Source organism: Phocoena sinus, chromosome 17 (assembly GCF_008692025.1).
Source record: "Phocoena sinus isolate mPhoSin1 chromosome 17, mPhoSin1.pri, whole genome shotgun sequence".
Classification (NCBI taxonomy): Eukaryota; Metazoa; Chordata; class Mammalia; order Artiodactyla; family Phocoenidae; genus Phocoena; species Phocoena sinus.
The window spans coordinates 20,588,262-20,604,360 of NC_045779.1; the positions used below are offsets into that span (position 1 = coordinate 20,588,262).

The 16,099-nt window shown below is 38.3% G+C and overlaps 1 protein-coding gene across 2 annotated transcripts in view; it reads left to right on the forward strand.

Annotated features, from left to right (window-relative positions):
- The window catches only part of ZFHX4 (zinc finger homeobox 4), a 181,634-nt gene that overhangs the window by 142,288 nt on the left and 23,247 nt on the right, over nucleotides 1–16,099 (forward strand). For both annotated transcript variants that reach the window (XM_032610394.1, XM_032610395.1), the window contains exons 5-6: nucleotides 6,117–6,185; nucleotides 14,289–14,405. In XM_032610394.1, the coding sequence (XP_032466285.1) occupies nucleotides 6,117–6,185; nucleotides 14,289–14,405 (186 nt within the window). The remainder of the gene's footprint in view (nucleotides 1–6,116; nucleotides 6,186–14,288; nucleotides 14,406–16,099) is intronic.

Genomic DNA, 16,099 nt, shown 5'->3' on the forward strand with positions numbered 1-16,099 from the left:
ACTGCCTTACTATATAAAAATAACTTCTGGGTAAAACCAGACAGGGCAGGGCAGAGGAGCTTTACTTTTTGAGAAAGTAAAAAATTACAAATCCAGCCCCATTCAGGTAATTGACACTGGAGCATCCAATGCACTTCAATCTATTACTGCCTAGAGGAACTAATTTAAGAGAAAGCACTGCAGATCAACAATGATGATGTTGCTTGGTAACTCAAAACCATTTGGTAACATACTGAGTTGCTTAGCTTTTTTAGCACACTCTTTGTATCCACATAGGAAAAGGATGGAGAAGACCACTTGAAACTATTTTTAATTGCAAACTTGCTTCAACTGGAAACAGGCTTCTCTTTTGCAACACACAAGCAAGTCCAGAGGTTTTTATTAAAATGTGAACTACCACGGTAGTAATAAATGTTGAATTTGATGTGTTCTTCTAAATATTGATCTTGTTATGGTGAATCTGCTTTGAAGGGGTCTGAGCTGTTTTTTTAGGAGGTAGGAAACTCAAAGTTTTTAGGCTTCCTGGCCCAGGAGTCCTGGGGGCTGGCTGGAGGCACCCCTGTCCAGGGGAGAGTCCAGAGCTTTGGAATCAGACTCACTCAGTTGAAATCCTACCTTCTGCCACTCTGTGCCTTTGGACAAACGTCTGAGCTTTGATATCTCATCTCTTCCGTAAAAGCAATGGCTTTTCTGTGACAGATTTACTGTGAGGATGGAGTAAGGAAATGCGTGTTATGTGCTTAGCACCTAACAGGTTTCCAACAAATATTCACTTATTATTTTGAAACTAGAGAGCTGCAAGTATCTTCTCTGTATTCCCAGTCTGTAAGATACCTTTTACAATGAGTCACAGAGCTGAGGTAGAGAGAGGAGGGACTTCAAAAAATGGGGGGAGGAGCTAGAAGGGCTGTTGAAATTTGTGCATTCTCTTTCAGAATTTGGTCTTATTCTCCAATTATAAAATAAGAATAGGCATATATATATATATATATATATATATATTTAATGGATGAAAGTAAAGTGGAACTCAAAATGTTATCTAGGACCTAGGGCTACAGAAAACGTTTTTTTTTCTCTTTATTACTTTAGACCAATTAGCTTAATATTTACTCTGTTTGGTGGTGTATTTTTTATTTTATGTGCTAAACATTTTACTAAAAATAGTGATGCACTTGATTATTTAATGCATTAACAAATCAATGGGAGGGGTTGAGACATGGAAGTTTTGTAAGCAAATACTATTTTAGTACTATACTTAGCAACTTAAACATTCAACCATTATTTTAAAAATTCCAACTTCCACTGAACTTGTGCCAAACGCTTCCCAGATTTGCTGATAAGAATATAAAAAGCACGGGGCTGCTGCAATAATCAAGTGCAGATTAGATTAGATTTATTCCCTAATGACAGCAATCTTAAACTTAGAATTCTCTGTGTATCTAGCCTGCTTTAAAAAATTAAAAATTCCAGATCTTGCCCTGATCATTAGATTTGTATGGATTATATAGTTTTTTTAAAGTATTATTCCAATTTGCAGGAAAAAAAAAAAATCAAGATTTGCCAGATAAGAACTTGATGACTTTTGAACTAAGATTGAATGCCTGAAAGTTATCAGTTAACTTACAGAATAAATATTATTCAAACAAGGGAAGGAAAAAAGGAGTAGTGAGGTGGACAAGCTTATGAGTAGGTGTGGCAGGACAAAAAAAGAGAGAGAGTGGTGAGGGCTTTCATTCTCATGATTAAAAGGAGTAAGAACCCTAAAAATTTAGGTTTTTTTGTTTGTTTGCGGTACGCGGGCCTCTCACCGCTGCGGCCTCTCCCGTTGCGGAGCACAGGCTCCGGACACGCAGGCTCCGGACACGCAGGCTCAGCGGCCATGGCTCACGGGCCCAGCCACTCCGCGGCATGTGGGATCCTCCCAGACCGGGGCACGAACCCGTGTACCCTGCATCAGCAGGCGGACTCTCAACCACTGCGCCACCAGGGAAGCCCAAATTTAGGTTTTAAGCATTGTCTCTGTAGATGTAACCATTTGGTTTGGGGTAAGGGAAAAGGTGATTAGCAGAACTCAGGTCAAATGAGAAAAAAGGGAAATGAGAAATAATTATAGAATCAGAAAGAAAGCCACTTTTAGGATTTAAAAAATATGGTTCAGTATATCATTGTGGTTAAGAGAGCTATTCCTGAATAAAGCTATATGGGTTCGAATCATAACTCCGCCTCTTGCTTGAGGTGTCCTAACACATATAAAGGGCATCAGTCAGTACCTGGCACAAAGCAAATGCTGTAAAATGTTAGTGGTAGTGATGGTGATTGTGGTAATTAATATACTATTCCTCAGAAAATGCAGCAATTACTCCTACCTTGTGTTAATAAAAATAATTTGGTATCATTTTCAAATGTGTGATCATCACAAAGTTGACAGAATGGAGTAAAATATTGAATGAATTATCAGTGGTCTTATTTTTTTTTTAATAAATTTATTTATTTTATTTTTGGCTGCATTGGGTCTTCGTTGCTGCACGCAGGCTTTCTCTAGTTGCAGCAAGCAGGGGTTACTCTTCATTGCGGTGCGCAGGCTTCTCATTGCGATGTCTTCTCTTGTTGTGGAGCACGGGCTTTAGCCGCACAGGCTTCAGTAGTTGTGGCTTTCAGGCTCTACAGTGAAGGCTCAGTAGTTGTGGTGCATGGGCTTAGTTGCTCCACAGCATGTGGGATCTTCCTGGACCAGGGCTTGAACCCATGTCCCCTGTATTGGCAGGTGGGTTCTTAACCACTGCACCACCAGGGAAGTCCCAGTGGTCTTATTTTTAAATAGTATTAAATAAGAAAGGTCAGGTGCTAGAGAACACAAGTTAGTAATCTAATTAAATCACCAGCAAAAGAGACAGATCATGTTAACAACAGTCAGATTTGTTATTACAGAGCAATTATTAAAGTGAAATATTGAAAGATGCTATGTATCATTAGTAGGCTTTAAACATGTCATTTAACACAGGCAGAAAACTATAATCAGTTCATTTGATAAGTTAAAATCTCCTTTATTAAAATATTTATATCATTTGTATAAAGGAGGCACTATTGTTGAGGATCTAGAAAGAATTCTGTGGCATACTGCACTACATTCCTTTATAAAATTATTTGCACAAGTCACTCTCTTCGGAGTAGTCTCCAAGTGCCACATGATCTAATTTGTGAGATGAAATAACAGTTTTGGTTTTGACATTTTGCACATTTCCTTAAATCACTATTAAATGTAAGGATTTCAATGTGGCACCAAACTATTATTTGGTTACATTTTATATTCAAAGAATGTAATCTTTTATGAAATATTAGAAATTTCACAGGACTAGTGAAAAATTGCTTTCTTCCTTCTTCCTTCCCACCCCTCTCCACATGCACACACTTAGTTTTCTGGCCTCCACAAAGGTAGGAAAACCTTTATAAGCTTCTAAATACTGTGGTATTAAAGCTGGACACATCCAAAATTTCAGACTTTTTTACCATACTGACCTGGGTTTCATTTCAGGCTCTGTCAGTTTCAAACTTCGGGACCTGGGGCAAGTGACCTTAACATCTTGGAGCCCCCAGGCTTCTGATTTTTAAAATAAAGATTAAGCATTACCTCATGATTTTATTGTGAGGGTTACATGACTGTTTTTACACAAATAGTTTACCACAGTATCTGGCAGAGATACAAACTTAATAAGATGTCATTGTTTTCTTTTTATTTTCAGGAATCTTTAAAGAGTAGCAGTCATTTGGTCACATTCACTTAGCTACTACTGATATCTATTTGAACAAGACTATTTAATACATTGAAGTGTGTGTGTGTGTGTGTGTGTGTGTGTGTGAAATGGTAAGGATTATTTGATAAAATAGAATTGTTTTTTGCTAGAAAAGAGGGGAAGAAATGGTTTTACACGTACACGTTTATATATATATATATATATATATATATATATATATATAGAGAGGACTTCTCTGTTTTTGGTATAATTGAGGAAGCTTTGAATTTAGAGTTCTGAGGCTCTGGGAAGCTTTTATAAAATTCTCATCTTGAGATTCATCTGTTTCAGGATATAGGGTGTGGTTTAGTATTTTGAATAAAGGTATCCTAGGTGACTTTGATATGCCTCACTTTGTCCTAAGTTGAGAATCTCTTAAAATGAAAGCTCTCAAGGAACTCACAGTTTCTTGGGGAAATAGACATGAATCATATAAAAGTTATCACAATACAGCAAAAGTACTGAGACATATGTATAAGCTAATTGTTAATGAAAGCACAGAGGAGGTGATACTTGCTTTAGATATTGAGGGAAGAATGAGAGTTTAACAGGAGAAGAAAAAAAGACATTCAAAATATAAAAGGAACAATATTGATCAAGGAATAAAGGTATGAGAGATTGCCAGGAGGAAGAAGTGGCCTTCTTGAGAGACATATTGATTGGACACGAATGTTGTGATTTTTTGGAAGTTATTCCTGAATTTATAAGCAAAGACGGATGACAAATTCTTTTTTTCAAAACTAATTTAAGATATAGTTACAAGATAATTGTTTTTTTTTTTGTTGTTGTTGTTTGGGAAAGGACACTGGGTATTTATTATGATTGTAGTGTTTTTAAATAGTTTACCATCAAAGGCCAAAGGTTTTGTATGTAGCAGGAAAAACAACTAGTGAAGGCAATAATAGTGCTTCGGTGTGCACTTCTATTTTAAAGGTTAATTATTTGTTTAATTAAAGCCCTCAGAACCAACCACAGCTGCTATTGCCTGAAATATTAGATGAACTTGAGTCTATTTAACAGTGTAAGGATTGTGTGACAGCTTTTTTATCCTCTCAACAACATACGGCCTTTTCTCATTTTAAAGACCATATCAGGGGCTTCCCTGGTGGCACAGTGGTTGAGAGTCCACCTGCTGATTCAGGGGACACGGGTTCGTGCCCCGGTCCAGGAAGATCCCACATGCCGCAGAGCAGCTGGGCCCGTGAGCCATAGCCACTGAGCATGCGTGTCCGGAGCCTGTGCTCCGCAACGGGAGAGGTCACGACAGTGAGAGGCCCGCGTACTGCAAAAAACAAACAAACAAAAAAAAGACCATATCATACTTTCCCTTTATTTGGATTATTTTCTCTTATGGTTGTTGATTATTTATGTAGTTATATCTGTATTTTACAACTGAGGGAATCAGGGCTTAAAGAGGTCAAGTAATATACTGAAAATCCAGTGCTAGGGCCATGATGTTTACTCAAGCAATTTTACTTTCTTGAATGATAGCTCTTGAGATATTATGAGATATTAGATTGGAAAGACATGGAATTCCAGAGATTGTTGTAGAGGCTATTGAAATTGTCAGGAAAGAGATGATGACAGAAGAATAGAGAAACAGACGTGACAAGAGACTTTGTAAAATGGAATCAACGCCATGTGTTGAGTCAGTAGAGAAAGAATACGGTGTGGAAAGTGATTTCTGAAGTCTAGTTGTTTTTTACAGATTTCCCTACAACAGGGAACCCAAAGGAAGAACGGAGCTAGGTGAAACCTATGATTTCTGTCTGGGGATAAGTTTAGCAAACCAGCAAACATTGCCGGCACTTCTGCTCTGGAGCTCACCTAAAAGATCAGAATAAAGATGTGGATTTATTGATGACTTGGACGTATTCTTCAGGTTTCTTCAAGTGCTTGTTTTTTGCTTTGGTCTCTCACATCAGCTACCATATACTGAGCATTATTTTTTTCTTTTTTTTGGTACCTTGACAGAGAAGTAAAAGTATGCTCATAGTTTATGTAATGTGCCATTGTCATTATAACATGTAGGCTTGGCCAAATAACCAAGTGGGAAAAACCAGAATGAGCCTTTCTTGTTTCCATATTTTATCTGTATTATTAAACTTGCTGTGTGCTGCTGATTATTGAGAGTTAGATCTAATCTTGCCACTCCCTGGGCTCATTTTTCCAGCCACTAGGATGTAAGGTGTGCCAGAGATTCACCTGAGTTCTGCCTGAGGCATATCTCTTTGAAAGCCAAATTTTGGGTTCTTGTGATACTGGCTGACACTGCAGAGCTGAACATGGCATGCTGATTACCTTTCACTCTGATGTCCTCTGCAGAAACTGCCTCTTTGGGAGCCAGGACCTGTGAGGATGATGTTACAGAGCAGCAGTTGAGAGCGACCTCAGGTAATTGGTCTTATTCTTGTCTGTCTTGAATGAGCTACATTTGTTACTCTCATAATTTATGTAATGAACTATCTCTGGAACTGCTCTAATTAGAACTGATCAGATCCCTTATACAAATAATTTAAATCTTATATAGAATATATCAATATTATATATAATAAATTGAATATTGGCTTGGCCAAAAAGTTTGTTCGGATTTTCTGTAAGAGTGGACGAAAACCCAGACGAACCTTTTGGCCAACCCAGTATGTAATAAATAAATTAAATCAAATGTAGCCAATATTTGGATGCATATGTAAAGCAATTTCTTAAAGAACAGGTAACTTATGCTGGATAATTTCTCACATCTACATTTACACACAATGAAGTTTTACCTAAATGGTCAGTTTTACACAATGTATAAGCTGGGTATTATTTTTCCCCAAGTCAAACAACCTGGATGGTGGAGTTAGTTTTGGTAATTGATGAGTTGATTGGATTTTTACTGCCCTGTCAATACAATCACTAGTTCCTGTGCTTTGCATGCTTATGTGTGTGGTAAAAGATGGAGACTATGCCTTCTTAGCAGCATTATATTCAGATGATTTAAGGGGAATTTCACCCATGTTGCTACAACACACCTCATTTATTTCTGCTGTATAAACATGATTCCAGTTTCCAGATTTATACAGTTGGAATAATAATGTGTTATACAGAATAACAAAAAAATGATTATAAAAAGTCCTTCAGGGGCTTCCCTGGTGGCGAAGTGGTTGAGAGTCCGCCTGCCGATGCAGGGGACACGGGTTCATGCCCCGGTCCGGGAAGATCCCACATGCCGCAGAGCGGCTGGGCCCGTGAGCCATGGCCGCTGAGCCTGCGCATCCGGAGCCTGTGCTCCGCAATGGGAGAGGCCACAGCAGTGAGAGGCCCGTGTACCGCAAAAAAAAAAAAAAAAAAAAGTCCTTCACATTCATAATGGGGTATTGAAATACTTTTAAAAAATTGCAAATGAGACCATTCCTCCAATATAAACTCAGGACTTCCCTCTTAAAAAAGTCTTCAAAGTTAAGTTTACCTTCACCTATGTGTGTCTCATGAATACTTTTTTATTTATAAGTAATTATTTTTCATATTATATATTATTTTTCCCTAGAAAACTACAGAACATATTTAAGCTAAAGTAGCATAAAATCAGTTCTTCCTCCTCACTTCAAGCCAATCAAAAAATTGCATTAATGACTAGATTGAAAGTAATAGGGCAAAAATCAAGACCATGACAAAAATATTAGACTAAAAGGAGACCGCTCCCTCTCAATACATTTCTTTATTGTTTTGTAAAAAAAAAAGACACCAAAATTTACATCTTCGGACTTCCCTGGTGGTGCAGTGGTTGAAAGTCCACCTGCCGATGCAGGGGACACGGGTTCGTGCCCCGATCCAGGAAGATCCCACATGCCGCAGAGCAGCTGGGCCCGTGAGCCATGGCCGCTGAGCCTGCGCGTCCGGAGCCTGTGTTCTGCAACGGAAGAGGCCACAACAATGAGAGGCCCGCATAACGCAAAAAACAAAAAACAAAACAAAACAAAACAAAACAATTTACATCTTCACTTCAACCTCTCTGAGAAGCTTTATATTTAGATATTTCCATGCCTTCTGAATATTTTCATAGGGATGTTCTACAGGGAAGTCAAATATAACATATTCCAAATTGAACTTCTCTTTTCTGCAAAACCATTTCTTCTCCTCTTTTAATTGATGACATCATACCATAGACCTAGTTACCCCAAGCAGGAAAACTAGGAATCACCAGTTTAACTCAAAATTGCCAGGAACTGTTGGGCATAGGTTATGAGTAAGGCAAATGAGTTCTCTCATTTTTAGACAATATTACTATACAAATAAATGTTATTTTCAGATTGCAACAAATGTGAAAAAAGAATTAAAAGAGGTAATGTGTAGAGCAGAGGTTCCCAAAGTGTGGGCCCCTTAAAAGCAGCATCAGCCCAATCTGGGAACTTGGAAGAATGCAGATTCTTAGGCCCCATCCCAGACTTACTGAGTTAGAGACACTGAGGATGGGGCCCAGCAGTCTGTGGTTTAACAAGCCCTCCAGGTGACAGTGATTCCCACTGAAGTCTGAGGACCCCACCTGTGTGACAGGTGATATACTACCTTAGAAGCAGTGGTCAGAGAAGTTCTCTGATGAAATGCCAGGTGAGCTGAGTCCAAAATAATGAGAAGGACCCAATTAGGGGAAAGGCTTTACAGACAGAGGAGGGGAAGAAGTTGGTGATAGTCCGTGAAGAGAAAGAAGGCTGACCTGGAGAGAGATGAGTGAGTGGGGAGAACAATGTAAGATGACGTCATAAAGGTAGGCAAGGCCTGATTATTTCAACCACAGTAAGGGGTTGTTATGTATGTTATTTTAAGCAAAGTAGGAAGCCATGGCAGGCCTCAAACAGGAGAATGGCTCGATTTTATTATAATAAGGTATGCAGAATAAATTGTGGGAAAGCAAGAGCAAGTCTTCCCCAGTTTTGAGACCATTGCAAGATACAGGTAAGTGACTAAGGGTACTGACAATGGAAATGTAAAGAAATAGATGGATTTACTGTATACCAAATACTTTGGAATTGGAATTAATGGACTTGCCAATGGATTGTGTACATTAGAGAAGGAAAGAAAGAAGTCAATGATGACTCTTGCTTTTTGTGAATGGTGGTACCATTAACTGAGGTGGTGGAGACTGGGGAGAAACAAAGTGAAGTATGTTGAAAGGGGATTAAGAGCTCTGATCTGGGCATATTAAGTTTGATATGCCTTCCAGACATCCAAATGGAGATATAAAATTTAAAGCAATGGATCTGGATGAAATCATCTAGGGAAATCATTATTTTTCCTCAAATCAGACATTCTTTGTAGATAAGAGAATAGGGCTTAGGACAAATGCTGGAGACACTCCAATATTTAGATTTTTAATGGAGGAGGCCGCAGCAAAGGGGAATAAGGGGGAACTTTCAGAGGGGTACGATGAAAATCACAATAGTCTCATGCAAAGAAATTCAAGAAAGGGATGTTTTTCAAGGAGAAAGGAGTAGTAACATCTATTGAGCAAAGTTAAGTAAGATGCAAACAGAAAAGTGGCCATTGGATTTCACATCATGGAAGTCATTGGTGGCTTTGAGAAGAGGAATGGATGTGAAGCCAGGCTGGAGAGGGTTGAATAATGAATGTGATTTAGTAGAGAGAGAAGATGTGAAGCAAAAAACAAACCAGACCAAAACCAAACCAAACCAAACAAATACTCCTTTTAGGTTTTATTGAAGGGGAATAGAGGAATGGGAGAGAGTCTGGACTTCTCCTTTTCTTCCCCATTTTGCTTCCCAAATGGAACTCAGTGTTCCAACTAACAAGTATTGCCTGCCTTCTATAATTCCAGGCACTAATCCTCGTGCTTCTGGCACAGTGACAAATAAGACAATCACTGTTTTCAATAAATGTGTACCTGTTAGAGAAAGTAGGTAATACACAGAGAATTTCCACATACTACCGTAAGTTGTTTGACACCAGTGCACAAGAAAAAGAAAAAGAAATTTATCCAGAAGCATTACTCCTAGTTCAATATTCAGGGAAGATTTTTTTGAGAAATAAGCAATTAATAATGATACAGTTAGCATTTTTTTAATACTTATTTTGTGTTTTGCTCTGTGCTGACTGATTTTTATACATTATAACAAATCCATGAGGTGGGTATTATTAACTCCAGCTTTACGTATGATGAAACTGATATTTCCCAAGCTAGGCTTAAAGGAAAGATGGGAATTATGCAGTGGAGAAAAGTTGTTCTAGATAAGAGAAAGAAACAGAGTGGTATGTCTTATAGGAAGGAAGAGGGCATTAACGACTATTGCGTGTGTCTAAACAGTGGTACACAAAATGTGGTCCTTGGACCAAAAGCTTTAGCATCACCTGGGAACTTAGAGATGTAAATTCTCAGGCCTTACTCTAAACCTACCAAGTCAGAAGTTCTAGGGATAGAGCCCAGCAATCTGTGGTTTAACAAGTCTTCCAGGTGGTTCTGGTGCCGTAAAATTTGAGAACACTGTACTTGAGAGTTAAGTGCTAGGTAGGAAGTGAAGAAAGATGAGACCAGATTGGTAGACAAGGACCGGCTATTCTTGCCCTGTACAGAAGATTGAGCTTTTTCTTTATGTGATGGCAGTCACTGAAAGATTTTAAGTAGAGAAGTCAAATTTAAGTAGATCATATAAAGGATAAATTTGGAGGAAGTGGGGACTGGACAGGGAGACAATGATGGGGCCCAGGAAGGAATTCTTGTAAGCCAAGAATCTAGAATATATGCTCCATAAAAAAAACTACAGATGTTTGAGTCACTAACCTCTGCTTCCTCTTTACACGGGCTTAAAAAGCATGTGGTGTTTTCCTTAGAAGACTCAGAGGGTTTCCAAACCCAAGTATAATAAAGCAATGGGAACCAAGCAAAACTGGTGTTCAGATCAGAGGCATGTCACTGAAGCCGATTTGCTTCGAAATTATATAATTTTGTAGAATAAATTGATAGTGATTTTCCAATCATTTTTTATTATTCAAAGGAAAATAAGCTACTCATTCAAAAACTTTTCTTTTAAATATAGTTTATGTGTATGTGTAACTTATAAGATCATCATTTTAGTATGATAAAAATGCTAGGAGAAGTTAACTGTACTGTACTTTTATAGTATATATGACTATAGTATTATTTTGTCTTCTTCCTATTATTTTGAAACGTTTTAAACTAAAAATGTTTTATCATTTATCTGAAAATTGGGAAGTTCTACTGTACCCTAATGTGCATTTAAGCATAACTACATTCATATCATAAAGTTTAACATGTGAATAGTATAGTTTTTATTTTCCATGAAGCAAAAGAATAATTGAAATATATACAGTGTGAATACAATATTATGAAATGCTATAATACTTTCATTATTATTAACATGTTAATAGTTATTATTATTAACATGTAACATGTTGAAGAAATTTATTGATGAAAATGAAAACTGCTTTAGCATCTTTATTTGGGAATTTTATGTAATTTAGTATCCTTGTTTTGGAATTTTACGTAATTTCCCTCAGTTCTAAGACATCCCTTTAATACATTTAATGTCATATGCTGTTTTCCTTCTTTCATAAAATTGTCTTCCTTTTTTCATAAGCATCTTACATTTTATGGCATTTTACAGTTGATGAAATGTGGTACTTGAAAATTATTCAATAGAATGTAGCCAACTCTTGCCCTTAACCCCAAATCCAACCTACAAGGTTTTCTAGAAAAAGTGGTTTCTCCATGTGAATACTCTTGACTCTGAAGCCTATTTATAAAATGAATGTCAAATTTATTTCAAAAACTCTCTTTAAGAATGAAAGTGACTTTTTACTTCTGACTTGTAGGAAACTTTATGGTGTACATAAGTTACCCTTTGATTCTTTTTTACGTGATTAAAAATTCGCCAAGTTCTATGGCTCCAAAGAGCCTACCTGTAATAAACAGCTTTCGCCTTCAAAACCACAAAACAGGTCTGAATTGCTGGAGCATTAGAGCTAATTGACTGCCTACTTCAAAGGAAGAACAAGAAAAGTGTGGGCAGTCACAGAAGCAGAGGGAGTGCCAGCAAATCCACCTCTGGAGGTTATGAGCTGTGGCTTGGAGGAGCCGTGCAAAGTTATGGCCTCAGAACTGCTGTTTGCGATTAAGTTGATGGGGAGAGTCTATCCCACAATCTCTCCCTGCTGCTGACACAGAGTCTTTGTTCACATTCAGATTTCTCAAACTGTTGCCAGGGTCAGGCTGAGGTCAGACACCACAGTGATGTATAGAAGAACTTGTCTGGGAATTTCTCTCACACTTAAGACACATACCAGAAACATGAAGAAGAGGATCCTGCAAAAACTGTCTGATGAGACGCAGATGATACTGTAGTTTTTCTTTTCGTACCTTCATAATCTTCGTTTTCTTCTCCTGACGCACAATGTTTTATGAACATGAGTTGGCGATAGCCCTTACAATTTTCTGTCCCCTCCAGATAAGGACATTCAGTAGCACTCTGATGCTTCATTTTCCAGCCCTGGGGGAGAGGTCCAGTAAATCTACTCCAAGAACTCTCGCATCCCTTCTGCCACGGGCCGTCCGTAGGTCGCGGGCCTGACTCTGGATGTCACGTCACGTGTGTGGACTTGGCGGGGACACAGCCTAATCTAGTCATGATCTCAGCCTCCCAGACTCCCAAACTGAGCCAGGTCGCTGTCCCTACGCAGCCTGGGACCCTGCTGGGAGGAGGGAGCCTGGGTTTGATCAGTGATTATCACCGACAGGTGAAAGCAGGCTACAGCCAGGAGGAGGGTTGATTCTTTCTTCTTCAAGTACAATTTCCACATGTATTGAAAGGGAAGCTGCCCCCAAACCCTCCGATGACCCACCCCTCCCCAAGGACCTCCCCTCTGCTTTTGTGCAGTGGCAAAGTGCAAATATGGAATCAAGAGATTTGTATGGTGCCTTTGAGGACTTAACAGTCGAAACAAACTCTGGTTTCAAATGTATTAAGCGTCCTTGTTTTTCCCCTTAGTTTTTTTTTTGGAGTTTCCCCCATTGAGCCCAGAACTGGCCCCCCTCTGTTGTTTTCTGCTCTCATAGTTGTAGAGCATGGCTGGCAAGTGAGGCACTAAATAGCAATTTTTTCTTTTTTTTTTTTTTGGTGCTCAGCTGCTACATATGACAGTGGATATTTCATTCTGCTGTCAGAACGTTATTAAAAAAACATGGGGTGTGGAGAGGGCCATGATTTCCCCTTTCAATCACTATAGCATTTGCAATGAAAATTTTATGCAGTGTGTAATTTTCAGTTAATGCTTGACACTTAAAATGTCCGGAGCTGCGTTTTGTACGGTTCTTGAAGGGTTAATTGTATCATGTTCTCTGCATAAAAGCTCTGCTTATCAAAAGCAAATAGAAGAGTGTATGCAAATGGATGTCGATGACCTTTTGCCTTTCCAGGGTTAATTTATATGGTCATTAAAGATTTTATGAAATTGAGTAGCCTGGTGCTTCTAATCCCATTTTACCTTCTTCTCCTAATTTATGTAATTCCTACCTGAACAGGGAAATATGATTTTTATTTTTTGTGCTGCAATGAGAACAGCATGCCATGCTGTGGGGAGTTGTGAGTCTGGTTATCTGGCATTACTCAGATTGCTAAAAATTCATTAAAATGCGACATCAGCACAGTGAGAGACAAATGATCGCAGGATGAAAGAGAACAGTGGGCCTTTCACGGATTAGTGCTACACAGACCCAGCATAGAGGCTAACTGCATAAACAGATTAATCCACCAGCAGCGGCATAGCTAAGATTTACAGAATAATTAAATAGGGTTGAGTTACTATGAGGATTTCCATGTAATCTAGCTGGTGTGAAACCCGTGAATGAGGTGTGGGGTGATGTGGTTGTCATAGAAGTATACCTTCTTCTGTCCTACGCCCTGTATAGCTCCCCCTATAGAAAAAATAAAATAAAATCCCAGTATAACTGAAGTTTTGAGATCTTACTCTGACAAATTCCAAAGAATTCCTCTGGGGTCTAAGGGCTGAAAGGCAGGAGTAACACCTGTCTTACATTTAACCCATCATTAGCACATTATTGAACTAAGAAAGTTTTCTGAGAATTTGGTTCATTCTGCCATTTATCCAAGTCCATGCAGCAGTGGGTTCATGTAGCTTAGAAGGTTCTACTATTGAAATTACAAAATTGCCTTACATCCATTTTTCAATCTTTTCTATCTTAAACTGTACTTCTTTGAAAAGATTTCTTTTTAATTTAGTATAGGCGCATTTTCTCAGTGGATATAAAAGAAGTTGCTTGAGATTAAAAAATAACAAAACAAAACCTGCATTGGTATAGCCAGCAGGTTCTAATAGTGACTTTTAATAAATTCGTGTTCTTTTTTGAGAATGAATGTCTGCAAATGATTCATAAATAACAAAGTTCTTAAATGGTCACATAGTTTATTTTCATGTGTGTTTTTCTAGGGTTTTCCATCCAACTGACTGGTCTGTCTTTCTTAACAGAAGAACAAAGTGAGGAGACAGAAGGAGCTATTAAACCTACAGCCGGCGCTGAGGATGATGAGAAAGACACAAGTGAAAGAGACAATAATGAAAGCAAAAACTCTAATAAAGACTCTGGTAAGATGCTAGAATCTTTCACCTTTCCTTCCCCCACCTCCATTCCCTGCAATCTGCTCTTCCTTCACTGCCCCCCCCCCACAAAGCTTATTAAAAGCTTTTATTCATTTTAAACTGTCTGAACATTCCCACTACTATTCATTGTATGTGCATTTTGCATGTGATTTCTATCAGTAGCCTCCCATTGACCTATTTTTAATCATAACCATCTGACAGAATAGATGTGGATAAGTTGAAGAATATTGCAGGACGACCAGCGAGATTATTTTTTAATCAAATCAGTTTGTGTGCTTGTAATTTTTTAAGCGCCTTTCATTAATCTTAGCTATACTTGTGATTCCTCTGATGGCATATTAATTTTTCATAAGCACAGGATTAGATATCACTTGAACTTTTTCATTCAATCACATGTGCTCCCCCCCTCCCCAAACCACATAACCTTAAAAATAAATGTTATTTTTCCTTGCTTTTTTACAACTTACACTCAGGAATTTGCCCTTTTTAAGGGCATCTATTTGAGGCATTTCAAACAAAATCCAGTGAAAAAGTTTACAGATGATTCAGCCTAAGAAGAGGAAATATCATTGAGAAGGGATTAGGTGCTGGGTAATTTTGATCTTCTAGAATAGACAAATCCCAGTAATGAAAGCTACTGTCTTTGAAAACAAACCTTCGTGTCATGACATTTACTTGTGCACAAACAAACCCTAGGCCAGCATCTGGTGTGGATACCTAAGGCTTTTTCTGTGTTTGATTTGGCAAATATATGACTTCATCCATGCTTTGTATGTATGAGATGGAAATCTATGGTCCCAATGAATATTACATTGGCTACTTTTGCTGCACGCTATACCTAGTTTTATTCTGTTGGACTCATTGAAGCAGAAGAAGTGCTGAAACGGGTTCAAGCCTATTAGTTTCAGGTAGTCATCTATCTTTTCCTTGAATTCCAATGACAGCCGCATCTAAAGAAGCTTGTTTTCACTGTGAAGACATTGGGTTGGGCAGAAAATATCATTTTCACTCGCAAGTTTATTTAAACCTGAATTATCCCATATTTGTGATTCAGTCTTTGCATATCTAAGTTTTCCATTCCCTTCAAAAATTATTTGAAGGGCCTTTCTGATACCCACCCCACACCTTTCAATGCTGAATTTGTCTCTGGAGTCCAGTGAGAAGAGTGCCATTTAAATTTGCGTCTAGGATATAGTGGCTAACATATGATTCTAATTTGATTTAAACAAAGAAGATCTAAGGTTGGTTTTGAGCCTAAAGCAATGTAAAAAAAAAAAAAAAGATGCCCTAGCTGTATATTAATACAGTTCCTGAGGTCACTGACAAGGAATTTGAAGTACCCTGTGATCAGTTAAGGTCAAGGGTAGTGCCATCTAAGCTTCATTTGAAAAGAATTGGCAATAGCAAGGAAGTCAGTTTAGGTCTAGGATGGACCTCATCAAGGCTAGCTGATGGACTGCTTCAGGGAGGGCAGGATTCTGCTGCCTTCAGTGGTGATTTTCTCACAGTGGTGCCAAAAGAGATTGCAGACCATACACCCACCCAACTCCATTCTTCAGAAGAATGTGTAAAACACACAGGACATTGGTGTTCGTTGAGCGTTCACGTAATACATAGGAATGTGACATTGTGCTTGGCTTTAAGTAACTAATACCTTGTAAAGGATGTGTTGTGGGAAT